General features: G+C 42.6%; 1 protein-coding gene across 1 annotated transcript in view; it reads left to right on the top strand.

The window, feature by feature from the left end:
* Positions 1-11465: 11465 nt before the first annotated feature.
* The window catches only part of LOC308237248 (complement receptor type 1-like), a gene marked incomplete at both ends in the record, with an annotated part of 114834 nt that continues 101444 nt past the window's right edge, over positions 11466-24855 (top strand). Inside the window, 7 exons of the mRNA XM_080647802.1 lie at positions 11466-11481; positions 11911-12102; positions 13012-13114; positions 14937-15024; positions 18383-18471; positions 19241-19326; positions 20141-20338. Of these exons, the coding sequence (XP_080503928.1) occupies positions 11466-11481; positions 11911-12102; positions 13012-13114; positions 14937-15024; positions 18383-18471; positions 19241-19326; positions 20141-20338 (772 nt within the window). The remainder of the gene's footprint in view (positions 11482-11910; positions 12103-13011; positions 13115-14936; positions 15025-18382; positions 18472-19240; positions 19327-20140; positions 20339-24855) is intronic.

Below are 24855 nucleotides of genomic sequence, written 5' to 3' on the forward strand. Positions count from 1 at the left end.
TCTCACAGTCATGACTCCTGCTCCGCACATCTCACACCCTGACATACATCCGGGCTTCTCCACTCCCAGCCCATCATGTGCCTCTCCTGCTCCCAGTGTTCATGACACCTACAGCAGAAGTCCAAGTTCCTCAGCATGAAGCTCGAAGACTTTCTACAATTAAATCCCAAGTTTTCTCCCCAAGGCTCCTCTTTCTGCTGCATTTCTCTAAGTAACATACTGTTGGTCAAGCTGTACCATCTGCCCTGTGCTGTATTCCTGCTCACTGGTGCCTGAGAGGCCTGTGGTCCTGTCAGATCCTGGGCATCTTCCAGGGCCAGCACCTCATGCCCATCGGGCGAAGCTCCCGATTTCTGCCCAGGTGTCCTGTTACCCAGCTTGAGGCAACCACATCTGAGTATCTGTAGACACTGTCTGCTAGGAGACATACCTTCCACATCAGCTGAATGCGTGGCTATGGCTAAGTACTTTAATCCCAAGTCCAACAATGAAATTATAAAGTCTGATTTGTGTAACTATTAAGATGTTTTCTTATTTATGCAAAAAACTCTTACTCTTGGCATTAAATCAGATTGCTGAACCTCTGAGATCAGGCTCCGTGGGACTCAGCCCTGGCTGCAATCACTGGCAGAGCTCCCACCCAGCGTTTCCCAACACAATGGATCTGCTCTGTGCCCTGGGCAGAGGGATTTTTTTAAAGCTCCCCAAGGGCTTCTAATATGCAGCTAAGGTTGAAAACCTCTGCATTAGTGACTCTCATCCACAGTCCATTTCTACATGGAAACTTATAAAGACAGAAGGTAAATGCTTATATTTACCTGAGAAATCTGAGTTTTTATTAAATCAGCCTATGAAAGAAATCAGAAATGCCTAAGATTCGAATCAAGGTCTTGTTGTCTGCCTAACCAAACAAGGTTATCTGTGGTTTAAAAATACAAGAAACAATCTTTCTAAAACCAGCACTGGAGGCAAATTAGCTTGATGACGATTAAAGCATTTTATCAAATTTTTTTTGGGCTTCCACTTAAGGTTATTTTTTATATTTTTATATTGGTATAAAATATACGGAGAGAACATTCAAGTTATTAACAATACAAGTTTCCTGCAAAAATGCTAAAAAGACCTGGGAGGGGAGGAATTTTTCTTTGCATTGTTAAAGTAGTTTATAGGTTTAAAGAAAACAGGTAACTTTGGTATTTTAAAATTTAGTAATGTCTGACAGCTAATATTGTAACTCAGAATGAAGATTTTTACATGTTTTAAGAATATGCATATTTGTACTCAAGAGCAGGATTAACCTGGTGTACTGACTTCCTGAAATCATGCAAAACTGAATGAGTGTACCCATTTTTCTTCTAACTGACATTGTTTTCATCATTTCCAGTCTCATCCATGGAAGGTTATACTGATATGAAGCTGTCCTTTAAAAAAAAGACACAAAAAACTTTTTTCATTGATTTTTTACAGAGAGAGGAAAGGAGAGAGATAGGAAGATGGAAACATTGAAAAGAGAGAAACATCTCCATTGGCTGCCTCCTGCACACGCTCTATTGAACACTGAGCCCTCCATCCCTGTCTGTGCCCTGACCTGGAATCAAAGCTGTGACCTCTTGGTTCCTGGGTGGACTCTCACCTGCTGAGCTACTCCAGCCAGGCAAAGCTGTCCTTTTTGTAAATCTTTGTACTGCTGCCCTCGTGTGGACGGTTAGAGCATTTGACAATCCCTTAGCCTTTAAAATTGGATTTATTCAGAGGTTTATCATTACTTCATTACTTTATATTGTCACTTTGAATGTGGAATTAACAACTCTTTTCTGGCTTCCTTTTGTGAAATTAACATTATAAAAGGATAAACTGTCCCTTATGAATACTGGGGTCTAATGTGTGTAAAGTATTTTCCCTCTCTCTCATTTACATACCACCAGAAAGTGAACAAATAGCCATGAGTACAGGTCACACTGAGAAAGTTACCACCCTGGTTCCTGAATTCTAGATCAAGAAAAGCTGCAGAGGGGAAGACACCCCCATGTTAGCAGGAGGAGCCAATTGTGCTTTTATTATTTTATGTAGCTTTAAAAAATTGAATTATTGTATGTTGCAGTGGAAAGCCTTGTAGTGAATATCAGAAACAAGCAACAGCTCTGCTCTGCTGGGATACAGGTCAGGGCATGTGGTTTCAATTCTATAATTACTGATGCTTATTTTTATTTTTTATATATATTTTTATTGATTTCAGAGAGAAAGGGAGAGGGAGAGAGATATATAGAAACAACAATGATGAGAGAGAATCATTGATTGGCTGGAAATTGAACACCTCAAATTGAACAGTGATTTCCTGGTTCATAGGTTGATGCTCAACCGATGAGTTACACCTGCTGGGTGTAACCTACTGATGTTTAGATGAGCACTTACTTATTGTAAGGGGAAATTATTGATAGTTGATCATCTACTACCACGTGAAAAGGCTCCTTGAAAATACTCCTTAATCTGAATTGCACATGAGACTCGATAATGAGAGAATATTTGGATAAGATGCCATAGTACTATGCTTCTCACATTCTAGTGTGTAGATGAATCACAAGTTGATCTTGATAAAATGGCAGAGTCTAATTCAAATGGGTCTCAGGTGGGGCCCTGTGTTTGCATTCCTGTGAGTCCCACATTCTGCAGTTTGTGGTAGGCTGCTGTATCATGGCCCCACAGATATCAGGGTACTAACACCTGGGACCTGTGATGTTACCTCATGGCAAAGGGTCTTCGAAGATGAGACCGTGGATGGGAAATTACCCCAGATTATCCAGGTGGGACCCTAAATGTGATCACAATCTCCTTCTAAGAGGAAGGCAGAGGGAGATGTGACTACAGCACCAGGCTATGTGACCACTCCAGCAAAATGCTGCTGGATGGAGGATGGAGGATTGAGGCAGGAGGCAAAAAACAAAGAATGCAGCTCCAGAAGCTGGAAAAGGCAAGGAAACTGCTTCTCTCCCTGTCCCCCTGGCCGGCGGGTGGCCCAGCCCATACCTTCATCTTCACCCAGTGAACCTGATTTCAGACTTATGTCCTCCAGAACGGAAAGAATAAATGTGTGTTGTTTTGAGACACTGTGTGAATGTCTGTGTTCCTCCAAAATTCCTGTGTTAAATCCTAACCTCCAAGGGGATGGCATTAGGGGCCACTGGGAAGTTACTGGGTGATGGGGGCTCAGGCTTCACAAATGGGATTAGTGTCCCTTTAAAAGAATCCCAGGAAAGTCCCTCAGCCCTCTGCCACGTGAACTTACACCTAGAAGGCGCTGCCCATGAACCACAAAGCTGGCTCTCTACATACCAACACCGCCAGGGCCTCGATCTTGGACTTCCCAGCCTCCAGAACTGTGAGGAGCTGTTGTTCACCAGTTACGCAGGCTGTAGTATTTTTATAGTGACCCGAAGACACTGAGACCCCCAACCTGCTGTGACTTCTTACCACAGCCACAGGAAAGGAGCCACCAGTGCCTTTTAGAAGCAAAGCCACAGACCAGTGGTTCTCAACCCAGGCTACGCATTCGAATCACCTGGGATGAGTTTAAAAAACAGCAAAAAGCTATGCCCAGCTCCCATTGCTGGAAGAGTTAAGGCAGAACTTGTAAGGGTTGTGGATAAGAATCACTCTGTAAAGGCTTCTTGTGTGAATCTGATCAGAAAGTAGAATGAAACTGTCCCATTGATTAGAATAAACCTAAAATACAACATTTATTGTGTTTTAAAAAAACCTCTTAAGCTCCCCAAATTATGGACACAGTATATTCCCAGGACCCCCCCTGAAACTATATGCCAAAACCTCACCTCAAGAATTACCAGGTTAGAGATTCCACACATGATATCACCCATAGGGTTGAAGCACAGCCCTGGGGACTAGGCCCCGCCTTGCTGGCCGCCATTGGCCCCGCCCCGCCTAACGTCATGGTCCAGGCCACGCCCACTCGGTGTAAAGCCCTGGACACTTTGTGAGTCTGGGGATTGTTGCGTCTGGGATCTGCACTCAAAGGGCCAAATACTCACTGTCCCAGGGGTTTCCCCGCTGATGTCTAAGAACATGAGGGCCTCCTATGAGCAGCGCAGGGTATTTTCCCGCCGCCTGGAGAGTCCCTTTTCCTGGGGCTTCCTTGGGGTCCTTTTGCTGGCCCTAGAGCTCCTGCTACCCATATGCTCAGGTAGGGGAAGGGAAAGGGTGTCAGCTCTGGAGGGAAACTAGAGCGGGTAGGGGAGCTGGCCCACCAGAGCGGAGGGCGAAGGGAACTTTGCTTGGTGTGTGGGGTAGGAGGCTCAGGGCTTGGTGGACCCAGGTGATGCGGGGTTAGGGTAGAAGCCTTAGCCACAGATGCTCCGGGTTGTTCCATGGGGGACCAGGAACCGAGGGGGGACTTCAGAGGGCCCTCGGTGAGGGTTGTTAGGTGGTAGGTACTGAGCCTCTTGGAGTGCTGGGTGCAGTCAGTGTGTGCTGGGGGCCAAGCTGTGTCCCTAGCAAAAGCTTGCAGGTGTTTGGGGACTGAGCTAATCAAGATGTCAGAGATTAACCAAAGAACATATATGCATATATGCATAACACAAGAACACAGACAATAGTGTGGGGAAGGCCAGGAGTGGGGCGGGTGCTGAGTGGATGAGGCAAAGGGGTGGGGAAATGGGGGACATTGTAATACTGTCCACAATGAACAAAAGGAGACGGGAAGCCCTGACCAGGTGCTGAAGGTGAGGGCTTGCTCTTCAATGCCCAGCTGTGTGTGTGGGTGTTGCTTGGGGGAGTGCTGGGCCCGTGGGGAGGCTTTGCCCTGTGTTCCCTGGGCTTAGTGAGGCCTTGGTGAGTGGGGTGCTGTGCCCCACTGGGTTGGGCTGGGGGATCCCAGGCCAGGTGTACCAGGTGTATGCTTTACAGAAGGGTCCAGGCCAGAGGTGCAGGGTGTGGGTAAGGAGCTCACTGCTTGCTTTGTATGGGGTTTGGGGAGCGCGTGTTACCCACAGAGCCCTTAGTGAGTGAGAGCTAGCTGCAGGGCCTGGGATTTAGAAGGTCTGGGAAGGACACGCAGTGCTTTTTGTACAGAAAGGTACAGGCGGCTTGTTGCTCCCAAATCATATCAGTATTGCTGTCCAGGCTGTTGCTTGTCTTTAAGCATGGAGACACAGTCCTATTGCCATCCCATATAGATAATGCCCTACGCTATCCCCAAATGTCATGTGCGCAGTCTTTTTCCATTTTTATTAACTTGGGTCCCATTTGAGGGGAGATTAGAAGCAACCTGGTAGCCAAACCTAGTGAGAAATGAGTCATAAGAAATGAACAATAAATGGCATCCATGGGCTTTTCCCCTGTAGCTGATCAACGAAAGCTGAAGGCCATCCACTATCAAAATTCATGTTTCACTGAATGCAATCAATACATATATACATACATATATGCTCACTGTATAAAACGTATGTGATCAAAGGGCAACAATTGAATATTACAATGTATTTCCAACTGTCCTTATATGCATGTGTGTTTCTATGCCCAAGTGATTTTTAGGATCCTATTACATAGACAGTTTGTATGCTGTATTCTCTCCTTAGGAGAATTCATTCAATAAAGATTTGCCTTGTATGTGCCAGGCCCTGCGCTGGTTCTGGGGACACACTGGTGACCAGTAACAAGCCATTCCTATTTTCATGATCCTTATTTCACTCTTTGTCTGTCTGCACACGCACACACATGAACATAAACAGCGACTGTGTTTTGCTCCCTGTTAGATCCCCAGTGCCAGGCGCACAGTAGGCAATCAATAAAGATTTGCTGAAATTTGCTGGGACTGGCGGACAGTAAGCAAACCACAATGCTAGTGTTACAACCCCAGTCAGGTGCCCTGGAGGAAGGAGCATGACTCTCTGAGAGCCTTTAACCAATGGCTGTTGGGAGGGAGGCTTTTCTGCTCAGAGGCCACACTCTGCCACTTTGGGGCCTCTGCACTTGCTGTCCCCAGGCTCCTCCTTTCTCTTGCATAATTGGCTCCTTGTCCTTCAGACTCAGGTGTGACATATGCCCTCAGACACCCTCTCTGAGAAAAGTATCTCATGGAGACCCACACACTCCAGCTCCAATTCCCCTGACTTGTTGTCCCTCTTCCCAAACCACCCTTTCTGTCCTAGCTCTACTAGAATGCAGAGATCCTTTCTGGCTTGTCACACTGGTGTTTGCAAATGCCCCATGTTTTTTCCATGGTACCAACATTCTTTTATAACTACTGAGTTCCAGGAAAATGAAGTATAATATTCAGGGGGCTCAGCAGCCCAGTAAAAATTCAAATCAAACTGGAAAAAAAAAACTACCTTGAGAAAATGAAAATGAAAAGCAAAACCTTACAAAATGTATGAGATACAGCAAAAGCAGTTATAAGAGGAAAGTTTATAGCTATACCAGCCTTCATCAAGAAGAAGGAACGATCCCAAATAAACAATCTAATTTATGTCTAAAGGAACTAGACAGAGAGGAGCAAACAAAATCCTAATAAGTATATGGAAGGAAATAATAAAGAACAGAGTGGAAATAAATGAAACAGAAAAGAGTAAAACAACAGAAAAGATCAGTGAAACTAAGAGGCGGTTCTTTGAAAGGATAAATGACATTGACAGATCTTTACCAAGAATCATAATGGGAAAAGAGAGAGGACACAAAATAAAATCGGAATTGAAAGAGGAGACATTGCAGTCGACAGCACGGATATACAAAAGATCACTAAAGAATACTATCCTATATAATAAAGAGATATTATGCAAATTGACCATCACGCCCTCACATGATGGCCACCCCATATGGTCACAAGATGGCCAGCACAATGTGGTTACGAGATGGTCATTCCCATGTCATCACAAGATGGCCGCCCCCATGTGTTCACAAGATGGCGGCCCCCATGTAGTCACAAGATGGCCACTGCAATGTTGTCACAATATGGCTGCGCCCATGTTGTCACAAGATGGTTGCGTTATGCCGTCACAAGGTGGCTGCCACAAGATGGCCGGCGAGGGAGGGCAGTTGGGGGCGAACAGGCCAGCAGGAGAGGGGAGTTGGGGGCAATTGGTCCAGTAGGGGAGGGCAGTTGGGGGTGACCAGGCCGGCCAGGGAGGGCATTTAGGAGCAACTGGGCCTGCAGGAGAAGGCAGTTTGGGGGACCAGGCCTGCCAGGGAGGACAGTTAGTGGCGATCGGGCCTGCAGGGGAAAACAGTTGGGGTTGATCAGGTTGGCATGGGAGGGCAGTTGGGGGCCATTGGGCCAGCAGGGAAGGGCAGTTGGGGCCATTGAGCCAGCAGGGGAAGGGTAGTAGGGGGTGATTGGGCCAGCAGGGGAGGGCAGTTGGGGGCGATCGGGCCAACAGGGAGGGTAGTTGAGGGTTGATTGGGCTGGCAAGGGAGCAGTTAGGCATCCATCAGGCTGGCAGGCAGAAGCAGGTTAGGGGCAATCAGGCAGACAGGCAGGCGAGCAGTTGGGTGCCAGCAGTCCCGGATTGTGAGAGGGATGTCCGACAGTCGGACATCCCCTGAGGGGTCCCAGATTGGGAAGGGTGCAAGATGGGCTGAGGGACAACACCCCCCCACAGTGCATGAATTTCATGCACCGGGCCTCTAGTGAACAATAATATGCCTACAAATCGGAAAATCTATAAAAATGGATGAATTTTTAGGAACATGCTTGCTCTCAGGATTAAACCAGGAAGAAACAGAGAATTTGCATAGACCAATTCTAGCAACTAAATTGAAGCATAACAAAACAAAACAAAACAAAACAAAAAAACTAACGAGAAACTGCAGCACTAGAACACACAGCCTCTAAGGTGAATTCAACCACATATTTAAAGAAATAGTACCTATTCTTCTGAAACTATTTCTAAACATTGAAAAGGAAAGAACACTTCCAAACTTATGCTACCAGGCCAGCTTTAGTCTGATAACCAAAACCTGACAGAGACACTACCAAAAAGAGGATTAGAGGCCAATATCCCTGATGAATGTAGATACCAAAATTCTCAACAAAATTTCAGCAAACCAAATACAACATACATTAAAAAGATAACATGCCATGATCAAGTGGGATTTATACCAAGGATGCAAGGATGATTCAACAGCTGCAAAACAATGCAGGTGATTCATCACATCAATAAAACCTAAGGTGAAAATCATATGGTTACCTCAATAGATGCAGAAAAAGCTACTGTGCTGCCACCGCCATCCTAGAGCCCACACACTGAAGTGTCATTGGTTTGATTCCTGGTCAAGGGCATGTATTTGGGTTGCAGATTTGATCCCCAAACCTGGTTGGGGAACATGCGGGAGACAACCAATTGTGTCTTTCTCAGATTCATGTTTTTTTCTCTCTCTCTCTTTCTCTTCCCCTGGCTCCATCCCTTCCTCTCTGTCTAAAAATCAATGGAAAAAGTATTCTCAAGTAAGGATTAACAAAAGCAACATGAATTAAACTGAAGAAATATTTGTAAAAGATACCTCTGATAAGGGGCTAATTTCCAAATACATAAAGAACTCATACAGTTCAACAATAATAACAAAATCTGATGAGCAAATGGGCAGAGGACCTGAATAGACAATTATCCAAGGAAGACATACAGATGGGTAACCAACATATTAAAAGATGCTCAACATCAATAGTTATAAGGGAAATGCAAATCAACACCAAAATAAGGTACCACTTCATACCAGTAAGAATGTCTGTTACCAATAAGACATGAAATAACAACTGTTGAAGAGAATATAGAGAAAAGGAAATCCTCATGCACTGCTGGTGGGAATGTAAATTGGTGCAGCCATTATAGAAACGAGCATGGAGGTTCATCAAAAAGTTAAGTATAGAGCTTACATATGGACCAGCAATCCTTCTTCAGGGTATCTACCCGAAAAATTTGAAAACACTTATCAAGATTTATGGGAGGCAATGTTCATTGATTGCAGCATTATTCACAGCTAGAGGCCCTATGCAGGAAGATTCCTGCAATAGGGCTTCCCTGCAGCGGTCTCCGCCGCCCCACCTGCTTCCCTCCTTTCTCCCCCACCCCGCCTGCTTTCCTCCCTTCTCCCATGACCAGCCTGCTTCCCTCCCTTCTCCCCTACCCTGCCTGCTTCCCTCCCTTCTCCCCTGCCCAGCCTGCTTCCCTCCCTTCTCCCCCAGCCCTCCTGCTTCCCTCCCTTCTCCCCTACCCTGCCTGCTTCCCTCCCTTCTCCCCTGCCCAGCCTGCTTCCCTCCCTTCTCCCCTGCCCAGCCTGCTTCCCTCCCTTCTCCCCTACCCTGCCTGCTTCCCTCCCTTCTCCCCTACCCTGCCTGCTTCCCTCCCTTCTCCAGTGCCCCGCCTGCTTCCCTCCCTTCCCCCCTGCCCAGCCTGCTTCCCTCCCTTCTCTCCCAGCCCTCCTGCTTCCCTCCCTTCTCCCCTACCCTGCCTGCTTCGCTCCCTTCTCCACCGCCCCACTTGCTTGCTTCTCCGCAGCTTCAATCCCTTCGGCAGCACTTGGCTTCCATCTACACTGTCTTCAGTCTTTGCTCTGTGCCTGGATATGCAAATTAACCACCATCATGGTTGGGTTAATTCACTCCTGATTGGCTGGTGGGCATGGCTTGTGGGCATAGCAGAGGTACGGTCAATTTGCATGTTTCTCTTTTATTAGATATAGTCTAGCTAAGACATGGAAACAACCTAAGTGTCCTTCAATGGGTGATTGGATAAAGAAGAAGTGGTACATATCCTATATAATAAAGAGCAAATATGCTAATTAGACCAAACAGCAGAATGACCGAACCTACGACCATCTGGATGAAGCTAAGGCTGCAAGGGCTGAGGCAGCCGAGGCTGCGAGGGCCAAGCCCCTTGCATGAATTTCTTACATCAGGCCTCTGCTCTATAATAATAAAAGCATAACATGCAAATCAACCGAACTGCTGAACAGCAGAACGACCTTCAGACGACCACGCTATGACATGCACTGGCGCTAGGCCAGCCAAGGCAGGTGGGAAGTGATTCGTCGGGTGGCTCCGACATTGCCCCATGATCACCCCTCAAAGTGAGGCCCAGACCACCGGCCAGCAGGGTGATCAAGGTTAGGAAGGGTGGTGGTGGACACAGGCAGTGCCAGGACAAGGCAGGTGCGGACTGGGGCGGGGGCCGGATGCTAGCAGCTGAGGGAAGCCCGCGTCCGGGATGCCGGCGGCTGGAGGGAATCCTGGGTGCCAGAAGCCAGGGGAAGGAAGGCCTACCCTTGCATGAATTTCATGCATCGGGCCTCTAGTATACCATGGAATACGACTCAGCTATAAAATGATTCAATATTGCCATTTGCAACTTGAGAGGATTATGCTGAGGAAGTCAGCCAGAAAAGGATAAAAGCTGTGGTTTCACTCATGTGCAATATAAACCAAAAAGCAACAAATGAAAAAAGAAAACGAACAAAACAGCTCACAAATGGTGGTTACCAGAAGGAAGGGGTGGTGGGGAAGAGTTGAAGGGAGGTGAGGGAAAGACACTAAACTTCACAATAGAGTATACAGATGTCCTATTACAACATTGTGAAACCTGAAATATACATAATATTATTAACCAATGTTACCCCATACATTTAATTTTTAAAAAGTCACATATTTTTTGTGATTTGATAGAAGTACAAATATATATATTTTACAGTTTACATCAATCTGACATAAGACCAATCCAGGGCATACGAAAAGAGAGGTTTCTCAGGGATCAGCATAGATCTAGCTCCTTTCTTAGATCCTTAATCTTACAGGAGGGACCTCTGCATTCTTTTAGCCCTTCAGGACTTTGCTTAATGTGTCTCCATCACATTATTTTACATAAGAGTTCTATCAGATCTGTTAGACTTTCAAGCCCACAGATAATTAAAAGGAAGGGGAATGGCTAAAGTAGAAATGATACTATTTAGGAAGAAAAACCTACCAAAAATCCAGAAACAAAAAATTCTAACAGCATAGCAATATAGTAACACAGCTTAAAGAGCTACCTCAGAGAACTTCTGTGGCCAAGCATGATCCATTGATTAGTGAAGGAAGAATAAATTATATTTAAAGCAATGTTAAACTTACAAATTTTGACATTTTATTGACATCTATTCGCCTATAAAATGCACAATTCACTGATATGGAAGATATGACGTGAAGTCTTATATTTTAGAATAGTTTAGCCCACCTTTATTTTGATCTTTGAAATCCTCCATACTTATTTAAGAGTCAGCACTTACCTAGCATTTCTTGAGCACAGAGTGTAGTAGGAACAGAAGGCATATGATCCTGACCTCTAGGAACTTGCCTCCTGAGAGGAGACTGAGTGTGAACTGACAAGTCATCATCATCCTTTAGAAAAGCCATATCTCCAGCCAGCAGAAACCTTAAGTGGCAAAGTAGCCCACGTTAATGGAACTACCGATTGGTGCACATTCTCACCATGTTTGTAATGAGGGGTAAGTTGCTCCTTAGAGGAGTGAGGTAAATGTTGCTTGTTTCATTTTTGGTTTGGTGCTCTTCCTGTGTTTGAAACCGTGGAAGAATACTCTGATGGAGGGCTATATACTATAGAAGTCTTTTTAGGGAGAGTTGAGTGTGGAATAAACTCAGAAAAAAATAGGAAGAGCACATATCTATAAATAAATTTTTAAACCAAAAATATTGGTGCTCTCCAGTTTACTGTTGAAAGAATATTCAGGTTAATCTCAAAGAAACCAAAGCTAATAGAATGTTAATAAAGCAAGCACAGCTCATCATCTGGTAAAAGGCTGGCACCATCACTTAAAATCTCACCAAGGACCTTCCATTTATGCTACCAGGCCATAATCCGTGGCCAGTGGAAAAGGAAATACTTCGCTTTCACGTTCTTATTCTCTCATGCCCAGGTGCCTGTGATGAGCCACAACCTTTCAAAACTATGGTACCCAAGTTTTATACTGGAGGCCCTGTACCTACTAATATCGTATTAGAATATGAGTGTATCCCAGGATATGGGCCTACTCTTCCTACAAAATACATGAAAACTGTTTGTCGCGCTGATGGCTCATGGATACCTGCTCTCAAGGACAGTTGTGCAAGTAAGTACACAAAATCTTTATTTTTATTGCTCTAAAGATTTTCATACATTTTAGACTGCATATTCAACTATTACCTTGACGGTTTTCTCAGATGGATATAGATTTTAGGTAGCAAGATATTTTTTCAGGATTTGAAGATCTCCAGGAGATTTTTAATTTGGCCATTGATTCTCTGGGTAAATGTGAATCTTTACCAGTTAACTACCAAGCGTCCACAACAAAAAACATCCCCCCATGCCACGATATTTTGAATTTAATTTAAAAATCAATTTGCAATTAATATTATAAAAATAAATATATTACTCACATTTCGGGTGTTCTTGAATATATTCAGCTGAAAATTCTCAGGAAAAAGGATGTTAAAGTTGGTCAGGGCTGCCACATAGGGCAAACACTTTTTTTTTATTGACGCATGTGGCATGGGGGAAGTTCTGCAACTTGTGTCTACAGACACTTATGGCGTACAGTGGGTTAAGTTTGGCCATTAGCAGCAACATGGATGGAGCTTGAGAATATTATGTTAAGTGAAATGAGTCAGTCAGAAAGCGTTAAGGACCAGATGCACGTAAAACGGGAACTCATAGACACAGACAAGAGTTGGGTGGTTACCCGAGGGAAGGTTGGGTGGTGGCAGGGGCAGTAATGAGCAAAGGGACCAAGTATATGTGCAAGATGATTTGACTTTGGGTGGTGGGCACACACCCAAATAAAGTGATATAGATCATGTGTCATAGATGTGTACACTTGAAGCCTATATAAGCTTATTAGCCAATGTCACCCCAAGAAATGCAATAACAACAAATAAGAAAGTATTCCCATCAGTTTAATAGCACAATGTAGAATTTTTATTTTGATTCAGATCTATTTTGACATTGGTATGAAACCACAAATTTGAAATTTTTCTTTTAGTAATGTCATGTCCAAAGCTACAAGAACCCCCAAATGGCAAAGTAGTCTACGATAATGGAACTGCCAAGTTTGGTTCACAAGTTCACTATGTTTGTATTGAGGGGTAAGTAAGCTGCTCCTTGGAGGAAGAAGGTAAACATTGCTGGCCCCATTTTTGGTTTGGTTCTCTTCTTAAGCATTTCCATTATGTTGATTTCATCTTGTTGTCTGTGGAACAAGTTGTACTTACAGCCAATCAACCCTTGGGTTTCTTATGGAGACTGAAAAGATGTGCAGTGAATAGAGAGAAATTTACCCTGAAGGAAAGCAAAATTGTATCATATGATAAGTAACAATAAGCCTATCATAGTCATTAAAAATGTAGTAATTCTGGTGACATGGTCCTACATTAAATTATAATAGGCAGAAGGGTGGGAGAGAGAGACAGGGAGTTCATCAGTTAACAAAGCCAAAGGAAGAAACTAATGAAATGTGTGTTGAGACTTTGAATGAACTTCCAGAGGTACTTCAGAATCGTGTGAATATAAGAGCTAGTAGTGTAGCTGTTTTTCAATAAGGGCTAGCTGACCACCAGATTTCACCGCATCCTGCTTCCACATGAACTTTTCAGACTGTCCAGCAAACTATCCAAAAGCACCAAACACTTCTTCCTACGGACTATGCACCTTTCCCAGAACTAACCCCAGTCATCCTTCTTCTGCTCCCTTATCTATAGCCCATGTAAATTCCTTCAAAATAACTTACATCTTTCTACTCAAAGCTGTAAAAGAACCCCATTAAACCAGGATGGCAGAAATGTTTGCCTTCATCTTTCCCTGCAGCTGGTGGTTTAGACTGCATGCCCCAGGACCTGGTCCTTTTTTCTGGGGAGCACATGGCTAGTCAGTAAACCTGTTCCTTCAGAAAATCTGGCTGTGAAGGTTTTTCTTTCACAGCTTTATCCCATTCCGGTCAGAGAAGATATTTATATCATATCTATCTTATTAAAACCTATTGATTGGTTAATATTAAAACCTATTGATTGGTTAATATTAATTTGTGGCTCATCGTGTGGTCTATCGTAGAAGGTATCCCATTTGCATTTGAAGCGAATATATATTCTGTTCTATGGTGCTCTGTGTCTGTGAGATCTAGGTGATTGTGTTGTTGAAGTATTCTATTTTCTTACTTATTTTCAGTCTAGTTGTGCTATCCATTATTGTGAGCAGGATATTGAAGTCTCCACCTATTACTGGAGAAATGCCTGTTGCTTAGAAATGTGTATTTTTCTCTACAGTTGTGTCAGCTTTTGCTTCATGTATTTTGAAGATGTGTTATTTGGTTCATTAATGTTTATAATTATTACTAGGGGCCCGGTGCACAAAATTCATGCACACATGCGTTCCCTAGGCCTAGCCAGGGATCCAAACCCGGTGTGGGAGGGAAGGTCCCAGCTGACCTTTAGGTCCTGGACAGAACCTGGGCCCCCAGTCCATGTGCACCTCCCTCCGCCCGAGTCATCAGGCCCCCAACCAACTTCTTCAGTGCCGCGCCCCTTGCTGTAGTCACTGGTCGCCATCTGCAGGCCAATCATTGGGGCGATTGGGCCCCGCTCACACCCACGTTGGCCTGGTGCCACCCACTCACCTGCTCTACCATCCCACTGCAGTCCCGCTCTCGTTGGGCCCATCCGGGCCAACAGCACCTCCACTGCCGCCCACTAGCAGTGCCGCATCACCGACACCTGACCTGTTCCATGCCGCCCCCTGATGGTGAGCGCACATCATAGCGAGCGGTCGAACTCCCGGTCGAACTCCCAGTTGAGGGGACAATTTGCATATTTTATTATATAGGATTTCTTCTTACAGTATGTGAAACATTAAAATAAAGTGTGCTTCTTGTCTCTTACAACCGTTTCTGATTCAAATTCTATTTTGCCTGAATAGGTATAGTCACCCTCTTTTGGTTACGATTTCTGTGGAAGATCTTTTTCCATCCTTTCATTTTGAACTTATTGGTCTGTTTGAATCTCAAGTGAGTCTCCTGTAGACAGGATAGAGTGGAGTCCTTTGTTTTTATCCATTCTGCCATTTGATTGTAGAATGTAATCCATTTAAGTTTAAAGTAACTATTGACAAGGAGGGAGCTGTTTGTTTTCTTAAAGCTTTGTTGGCCCCCTTTTTGCACATCCCTATTTTCTTTGCTAGTTGATTTTTCTAATTAAGTGTTGGAATACCTTTCTCATCTCCTTTTGTGTGTATTCTATGGTGATTTTGTCTCTAGTTCCCATGTGGATTACACTTAACATCCTAGAACTATAATGCTACAATTTGAATTTATGCCAACTTAAATTCAATAAATCCCAATAATGAATGCTTATCAGCTGCATCCTCATCCATTTGGGTTGTTAATGTCACACTACCATCTACAATACTAATTGAAATCCTGGCTTCTACGCTATTTATTTTCATTGTATGCTTTGTTTCTTAATTTACATAGAAGATAAACATGCATTTACAAACCATTGTTACAATAAGACTAGCTTTAATAATGGCCCATGTATATACCCACAGTGAGATGTTGATCCATATGGCATGAGTTACCGAAAGCAAAAAACATGGGTTCGGCTGCCTGCTTCAATGAATGCCAAACTGGTGAGGCAGGTGCTGATGGAAAAGGAAAGAGGTTTTATTCAAGTGCCTGAGACCAGGAACTCCCAGCTCAAACACCACCACCCCCCTTTCTTGCTTAGGCCCTCAGTTCATATATAATTAGGGAGGGGAGGGCTTTATTTTCTATCCAACTATCTTGCTACCTTTTGGCACACTTGTGCCTGTCCCTTCATATTTATTGTTTTTGTGTGCTTAGTGTAAGAATCTCTCCCTATACCAACTTGGCTAATGGGCGAGACTCCGCAGCACTAGGACTGGCTGTCCAGGTAATATAATCTACTCTCTAGTGTACTTTAGGACAGACTTGAGCTTTTTTTGTAGGTGAGGTATAGTGGTAACAAATGATCTTAACCTTAATTTATGTGAAAGTCTTAATATTTCCCTCAATTCTGCAGCACAGTTTTACTGTGGAGAGGATTTTTGGCTGAACTTCTTTTTATTTGTGTCTGTTATTCAATGTCTTCTGGTCCCCAAGTTCCGGTTGGGATCTCTGCTGACTATTTAGACTCCTTTTCTTAGATTTGGCTTTGACATCTCAGTGGTATCAGTGGGCTCAACCCGGAGAGTGATGCTCTTGCCCATCAGGGTACTCCCCAATACCCGCCTCTCTGCACCTGCCGCTCAGCTGCCCCATGAAGGAAAAGAGGACTATGGAACTGGAAACTGCAGACCGGTCCCAAGAGGGCCTGCGGAAGATGTCCACGCAGTTTCTCTGACTATTTTAGAGTCTTTTGTCTAGTTCGGGTCCCCTCGGGCCTTTTGCAGGAATAGTTTTTGTTGGTTTATGTTTTCCATTGAATGGGCCATACTTTCCTATTACTTTGTGTGCCTTATGATTTCTTGTGGAACTGGACATTGGAATCGAATAATGAGGTAACTCTAAATATCAAATCTCACCATTTCCTAGGGTTTATTGTGTTATGTTATTGTTTTGCTTTCTGATTGTTGAAGCGTGTCTCTGTGCTGAGGATCAGCCTGACATGTAAACTGAGCCTTCTGCTGGGCATGCGCATTCCCTCTACTTGTCCCTGAAATGTTCGGGGTTGGGCCGGGGTCACACAGAACGGACTCAGGGCTCAGTGTCATCAAAATAATATTTATTCCAGGCACCCGGGTGCAGGTGGTCTGACTCGAGAAAGAGTCAGCGGTGAATTGGAGAGGAAGCAGGCGTTTTATGCTCTCAGGGAGAGCTGCAGATGGGGCTTTGGCCTGACCCAGGTATCAGGACCGTACCCCCGTGTAGTTTCACAACCTTGCCCTTTGTCCTTCAGCTGGCAGCAGACGTCCTTTTTCAGGGCGCTGTGCAGGGGTTATGGTCTTCAGGAATTTCTGTAAAATAACCACTTCGGGGGAGCATGTTGGTGCAAGGTTTAGGCTAGCAGAATGAGCTTTCTTTTATTAGCCCCTACTAAAGTAGGGCCCTGTATGTTGATTCACCCTTTCAGTCCCCATATATGCAGTTGGTATTTAAATTCACAGTTTTTATTGTCAGTCTCCTGAAAGGGGAAAAGTGAGAAATGAAGGATGGAGCGATGATCTCTGGCTCTGTGAATCCCCTGGATGAATGGGTCTTGCAACTGTGGGGGAGGTGTGACAGCAATGGCTGGCAGCCCCTGTCTGCCTCTCTGCGATCACAAACAGCAGTAGATTATGCGAGCACAGATGCCCACGGACATGGTCTTTTTTGCTCACCCTGGGTCCCTCAGGCTGCCTATAAGCTGCCAAAGGACCCGTGCACAGCTGCCTGCTGTGGGAGTGGGAGGGTAACTGCCACTGTGCGAACAGCTGAAATGGACCAATGTCCCTGCATTTCACCTTCCCAAGACGTTCCTGGAAGTGCAAGCCTTCAACAGACCTCAGAGTTCAAAACAGTGACATCAGGCAGATTCTAGCAGTGAAACTGTTGTCTATTGGAGAAGACAGATTTTTGGTGCTTCCTACCCTGCCATCATTCCAGAATTCTCTCCTAATACATTGTAATATAGAATCAATGAATGAGCCTTGGAGGAAAAGTCAGCTGGAAGCATGTACAGGCAGTTTTACTGACTATATTTTAACTTGATGAAGTGAGAATATTCAGTCAATAGATATAGAGAGAGAGCCTGCTAGGCACCTTGTGGAATACCAAAAGGTTAGGACATAGACCAGATATTTTCAACCGGTGTGCCACAAGAATTTTTAAAACCCACAATACCTGACTCTTTACTAGGGACACTGGCCTCTTTTCTCTTAGATTTTCAAATGAAAAAATAGCTACTGCCAGTACAACAATAGCCATCCCATGTGAATAAATCAAAATTATACCAGTTTCTTGCCAGATGGACAAAAATATATACATTTTGGTGGGCCTCAGAATTTTAGTAATTATGTTAAGTGTGCTATGAGATGAAACAGGTTGAAATGGCTGACATAGGTTATTCTCAAAGAAGTTTTAGCCTCATTGAGAATCAAGATATATATAGCGAGGTGTCCAAGTACCACAGAAATAGAGTTATTCATGATCATTATCAGGAGAGTCCAGAGGGAGGAGAGAGTTCTGTGAATAACAATCATCAGAGAATTCATGGAGGAGGGGGCTCCCTGAGCTATACATACCTAGGAAGATACTCTAATCTGAAGAGTATTCATAACAGCAAAAACTAGCCTAGCTCTCACTGTGTTCCAGATGCCAATTCACCTACTACTTAAAGCAACCCCACAACATGTATACTTTTCCACAGATGAGGAATTTAAGAAAGAGAAACATTAAGGGTCTCTTCCTAGCTCAACAAGCAAGTCAGTCTTGGAGCTGGGACGCGAATGCAGTCAGGTCAGCTCTTGGGCCAGATCTCTCTGCTCAGTCGTTGCCCTGACAGAGCAGAATGGCATGAGCAAGGACATAGATGTGACAGTGTGATGTGCCTGCCAGATGTAGCAATCACCAGACTGTCAGGCATGACAGGTTTGTTTGTTATTATTTTTAAAAATATATTTTTATTGTTTTCAGAGAGGAAGGGAGAGGGAGAGAGAGATAGAAACATCAATGATGAGAAAGAATCACTGATCAGCTGCCTCCTGCATGCCCCACTGGGGATCGTGCCTGCAACCTGGGCCTGTGGCCTTACCTGGAATGGAACCCAGGACCCTTTAGTCCACATGCCGACGCTCTATCCACTGAGCCAAACCAGCTAGGGCAGTGGTCGGCAAACTCGTTATTCAACAGAGCCAAATATCAACATTAAAACGATTGAAATTTCTTTTGAGAGCTAAATTTTTTAAACTTAAACTTCTTCTAATGCCACTTCTTCAAAATAGACTCGCTCAGGCCATGGTATTTTGTGGAAGAGCCATACTCAAGGGGCCAAAGAGCCGCATGTGGCTTCGAGCCGTGGTTTGCCGACCACTGCTCTAAGCCAATGTGAAGAATCTCTCCATTTCATTACATTGCAGATTCAGTTAACACATTCAATACCTGTCACTTCAGAAACTTCTCCCTGAAGCTAGTGTAGTGCAGAAAAACAACCGTATAAAAATTTCGTCATTATTAGGTGTTCTTGTTAACTGATAAAGAAACAATAATCATTTCTTTTCTCGTTTAGTTATTACTTAGTTGGAACAAAAATTCAAAAATGTGAAGCCAATGAAACTGAAGTGATATGGAGTGATGATCCACCAAGTTGTGAAAGTAAGTACATTCTCTCTTTAGAATTTACAGCAGCAGTTTTCAAACTTTTTGGCCTGGGGACCCCTGTATGCTGTACAATCAACAGAGACACCACAGAACCTTTCTGCAGGTGGGTTAGTGCTACTGATATTCTTTACATTGGGATTAAAGCAGAGTTTTTAAATAATTATTTACTAATTCATTTTTAAGAACAATAAGCTCAATACATGTTAACAAATGCAACATATTTTTGTCCTGAGATCAAACATTTCCACAACAATGGGAAGAGTGTCAATGCTTTACATTTTTTCTAATCTCTTCAGTATCTGGCTTAAAGGAGACCTCCAGATTCATTCTGCGGCATTATCAGACAGTCTGAAGCCACTGGAAAATTTCACTGTACACTCTAAGGATGATAGTGAGAAAAGACAAAATCATGGTATACCTGAGAATCACTGATTCAGGAATGGATATGGAATTTCTCAACTAGCACTGAGTTTTCCTAAGTCTAAGTTTATTTTCTCATTAAATTGTCAGTGTCTCTTATGATTGGAAAAACTTAGCACCGTATTAGAGATAAATACAAGTGTTTCTTACAGGTATCTTCTATGGGTATTTAAGAAAATGGGTTTTATTCCAAAATTTTATTTTCCTATTTATGATTTGAATTGGGATAATACATTTTTTCATAGAAACTAAGTTTCAAATAAATATTAGATTTGCAACTAGATTGTAGAAATCATTTGATAATGAACTTATTGAATACAGTTCATAGGACATTACTAATGCTATCTGAATCTTTTGCTTTTCCTGTCTTCTTTTTTCTTTTTTTAAGAGATTTTTTGTCAGCCACCTATACATATACCAAATGGAGACTTCACCAATAGACAGAAGGATAAATTTGGATATAATGAAACAGTTATTTATAGTTGTAAGCCTTCGAATGCAACAGATCATTATACACTTGTTGGAGAGAGCACGCTTGTTTGTATTGGGCCTGACGAATGGAGTAGTGATCCTCCTGATTGTAAAGGTAATAACATTTCCATTTCTTTTCCTCTCGTTTGTAAATTGCGTGGAAAGATTTGCCAACTTTTATTTATTTTTACTTGTTAAGATATGTTTTTATTGATTGCAGAGAGGAAGGGAGAGGGGAGAGAGAGATATGAACATCAATGATGAGACAGGATCATAGACTGACTGCCTCCTGCATGCCCCTTACTGGGAATTGAGCCCACAACCTGGGCATGTGCCCTTGACTGGAATGGAACCTGGGACCCTTCAGACAGCAGGCCGATGCTCTATCCAGTGAGCCAAACCAGCTAGGGTGATTTACCAACTTTTAAATACTTTGGCCAACACTTAAAAAACAGAATACATCAATATGTATTTGTTCCCCCTGTTACATCCTTTCTAATCTAATTGTTTGTGTCAAATAATAAAAAATAGTTCTACTTGTAGAGTTTCCCACTCTTCACCTCACATGTTCTTGGCATTGTTGCTTATGCATTATTAATTACTGTGTGTATGCATGAATTAAAAATTTTTTTTGGCTTGAGAGCATCAAAAAAACATTTACTGGCTTTAAGAAAGTTTTTTCTTTCCTTTTTCTTTAAATCTTAATTTTTGAGAGCATTACAGATATCCCCTTTTTTTTGCCTCCATTGCCCCCATCTACCCAGTTTTCACCTCACCCCAGGCTTTTACCACCCTATTTTTTGTGTCCATAGGTAATATATATTCTATATATATAAAAGCCTAAAGTGACCAGTCGAGCAGCTGTTAGCTATGATGCCCAATGGCCACTAGGGAGCAGATGCTCCGACCGGTAGCTATGATGTGCACTGGCCACCAGGGGGCTGACGCTCAATGCAGGAACTGCTGACTTGTGTGACTTGCCCGCTGCAGTTCTCGAGTGATACACCTGGAACCAGAAGAGGGAGCTAGATTCTAGGGTGCGTCTCCCGAGAACCACCCTCTTGAAATCCAGGACCCCACGGGGGATGTCGGAGAGCCCAATCCCTACAGGCCAGTCCAAGGGAAACCACTGTGCACAAATCTGTTCACCAGGCATCTAGTATGCATATACATTCTTTGGTTGATCTCTTCCTGCCCACCTCCCCACTCCCCTGTGAGATTCCTGAGTCTGTTCCATGTTTTGATGTCTCTGTTCTATTTTATTATGAGTTTATTTTTTATTAGGTTTCTTGTTTGTTTAATTGATTTTTAGTTTCAGTTGTTGATAGATATGTATTTATTGTATTTCTTCTTGTTGTTGTTGTTCTTGTTCTTGATATTCTTCTTCTTCTTCTTCATCTTAGTAGTGATGAATTCCATTACTTTTTTTTCGCTGGGAAGCACTTTTTCTCACCTTCAATTCTAAATGGTAGTTTGCTGGGTAGAGAGTAATCTTGGTTGTAGAACCTTGATTTTCATCACTTTGAATATTTCTTGCCACTCCCTTCTGGCCTGCAAAGTTTCTGTTGTAAAATCAGCTGACAGTCATATGCATGCTCCCTTGTAGGTAACTAAGTACTTTTCTCTTGCTCCTTTTAAGATTCCTTCTTTGTCTTTAACCTTTGGCATTTTAATTATGATGTATCTTGGTGTGGGCCTCTTTGGGTTCCTCTGGTTTGGGACTCTTTGTTCTTTCTAGACTTGTACTAGTAAGTCCATTTATTTTCACCAGGTAGGGGAAGTTTTCTGTCAAACTAAAAATGTTATGTTTTAATATCTGGCAGAACACTTCTATTTCAGAAATGTTTAAGCCACTGTCAGTGCTAATTTTTGTACCTGAACTTTTATTGTATTTTATTTTTACCATTTTCACCATTTTAAGTGTACATTTCAGTGGCATTAAGTATATTCATAAGGTTGTGCAACCATACCTTCTATCTATCCAAAACTGAAACATTGTGCCCATTAAACAACAACTCTCCATTTCCCTCTCTCCCCAACCTTGGCAATGGCTATTCAGGTTTCTATGAATTTGACCATTTTAGGTACCTCATAGAGGTGGGATCACTTCTGGCTTATTTCACTTAGCACAATGTTTTCAAGGTTCATCTACCGTGTAGCAAGTATCAGACGTTTATTTCTTTTTATAGTCCAGTAATATTCCATTGTCTGTTGTTTCCACCTCTTTTATTTATTTTTTTAATCCATTCACCTGGTGATAGACACTTGGTTTATTTCCAACTTGTGGCTATTCTGAATATGCTTCTCTGAAAATTGACATTTGAGGAACTGTTTGAGGCCTGTTTTCAGTTTGGGGGAGGGGGGATATACCCAGAAAGAGAGCTGCTGGGCTATGTGTTTACTCTTTGAGGAGCAGCCATACTGTCTTCCATGGCAGCTGCACCATTTCCCCTCCTATCAGTGACCCAACAAGATTCCAATTTCTCCTCCGCTTTACCAATGGTTGTGTGTTTTTTAATATATACTAGGCTTCCTAATGTATATAAAGTAATATCTCATTGTGGCTTTATTTTCATGTTCTAATAACTAGTGGTCATATTTTCATGTGCTTATTGGTGTCTTGTGTATCTTAGCTGGGGAAATGTTTCTGCAAGTCCTTTGCACACTTTGATTTCGGATTTTTTTCTGTAACTAAATGTAGGAGTTCACTATGTGTTTTGGATATTAATCCCTTATCAGGTGTATTATTTGCAAATGTTTCCTCCTATTCTATGGGTTGCCTTTTCACTCTATTGATAATGACCATTGAAAAAAGTTTTTAATTTTGCTGAAGTGCATCCAATTTATCTAATTTTTTTGTTGTTCTTGTGTTTGCTTTTGGTGACAAACCCAAAAAATCATAGTCAGATCCAACATCATGAAGCTTGTCCTCTGTGTTTTTTTCTATGAGTTTTATAGTTTTATCTCTTTGATCCACTTTGAGTTCATTTTTGTACATGATGTAAGATAAGGATCCAACTTCATTCTTTTGTATGTACATATTCAGTTTTCAAAGAACCATTTGTTGAAAAGATTGTCCTTCCCCCATTAAATGTTCTTAGCACCCTTCCGTACAATCATTTGACCATATATGCAAATGTGAGCTCCGTATTCTATTGCATTGGTCTGTCTGTATTGATGCTGTAGCACTGTGTTTTGATTATTGTAGCTTTTGAGTTAGTTTTAAAATCAGAAAATGGGAGTTCTCTCAACTTTGTCCTTCCATTTCAAGCTTATCCTGGCTCTTCCTAGTCCCTTGAGGTTCCATATGAATTATATGTTGGATTTTTCTATTTCCACAAAATGCATATTCAAGATGGTGATGGGGATTGCATGTAATCTGTAGGTTGCTTTGTGTAGTATCAAGATCTTAGCCATATCGTTTCTTCCAACGCATGAACACAGGATGTCATTTATTTATTTATATCTTCTATTTCTTTCAGCAGTGTTTCATAGTTTCCAGTGTAGGAGTCTTACACCTCTTTGCTTAAGTTTCTTTTTAAGTATTTTATTTCTTTTTATCCTCAACCAAGTATATGCTTATTGATTTGAAAGAGATGGGAAGGGGTTGGGAGAGAGAGAGACAGAGAGAGAGACAGAGACAGAGAGAGACAGAGACAGAGACAGAGACAGAGACATATATTGGCTACCTCCTGTAGGATCAAACCTGGGACCTACATTATGTGCCCTGACCAGGAATGAGCCCTGTCCTTTGGTGTGTGACACTACACTCCAACTGAGCCACCACCGGTCAGGGCAGTATTTTACTCTTTTTGATGCTATTGTAAATAGAATTGTTTTCTTCCTTTCCTTTTTGGTTTGCTCATTGTTAATGCATACAAATGCAACTGATGTTTACTTGTTGATTTCATAGCCTGCAACTTTGCCATATTTATTTATCAGCTCCAACAGGTGAGTGTGTGCATGTGTATGTGTGCAACCTCTAGTTTTCTACTTAAATAAACATGTCATCTAGGACAGAGGGTATTTTATTTCTTTCTTCCCAATATGGATGCTTTCTTTTCTTTACAAATTGCTCTGATTATAACTTTTGATATTATGTTAAATAGAAATGTCAAAAATGCTCATCCTGTCTTGTTTCCTGACCGTAAGCAGAAAACTTGCAGTCTTTCACCACTGAGTATAATGTTACCTATGAGTATTTCATAAATCGGCCTCATTATGTTGAAATTTTTCAGCGTTACAGAATAACCTCTAAATCATTTATTAAACTGTACTGTATCTTTTAAATGTAAGTAGAATCACTTTGAATCCATAAGCTAATATTGAGGATATACTACTGACAAATTTTCCATTTGTACCACAGAATATTGTCACAAAGAATGGTATTAGAGATGAAGAAGAATACTGATGACTATAAGTTTATAATTTTTAAAAATATATATTTTTATTGATTTCAGAGAGGAAGGGAGAGGGAGAGAGATTTAGAAACATCAATGATAAGAGAGAATCATTGATCTGCTGCCTCCTGCATGCCCCCAGTGTGGATCCAGCCTGCAACCTGGGCATGTGCCCTTGACCAGAATGAAACTCGGGACCCTTCAATCTGCAGGCCGACACTCTAACCACTGA

This window comes from Plecotus auritus (assembly GCF_963455305.1).
Source record: "Plecotus auritus genome assembly, chromosome: 12".
NCBI classification, from domain to species: Eukaryota; Metazoa; Chordata; class Mammalia; order Chiroptera; family Vespertilionidae; genus Plecotus; species Plecotus auritus.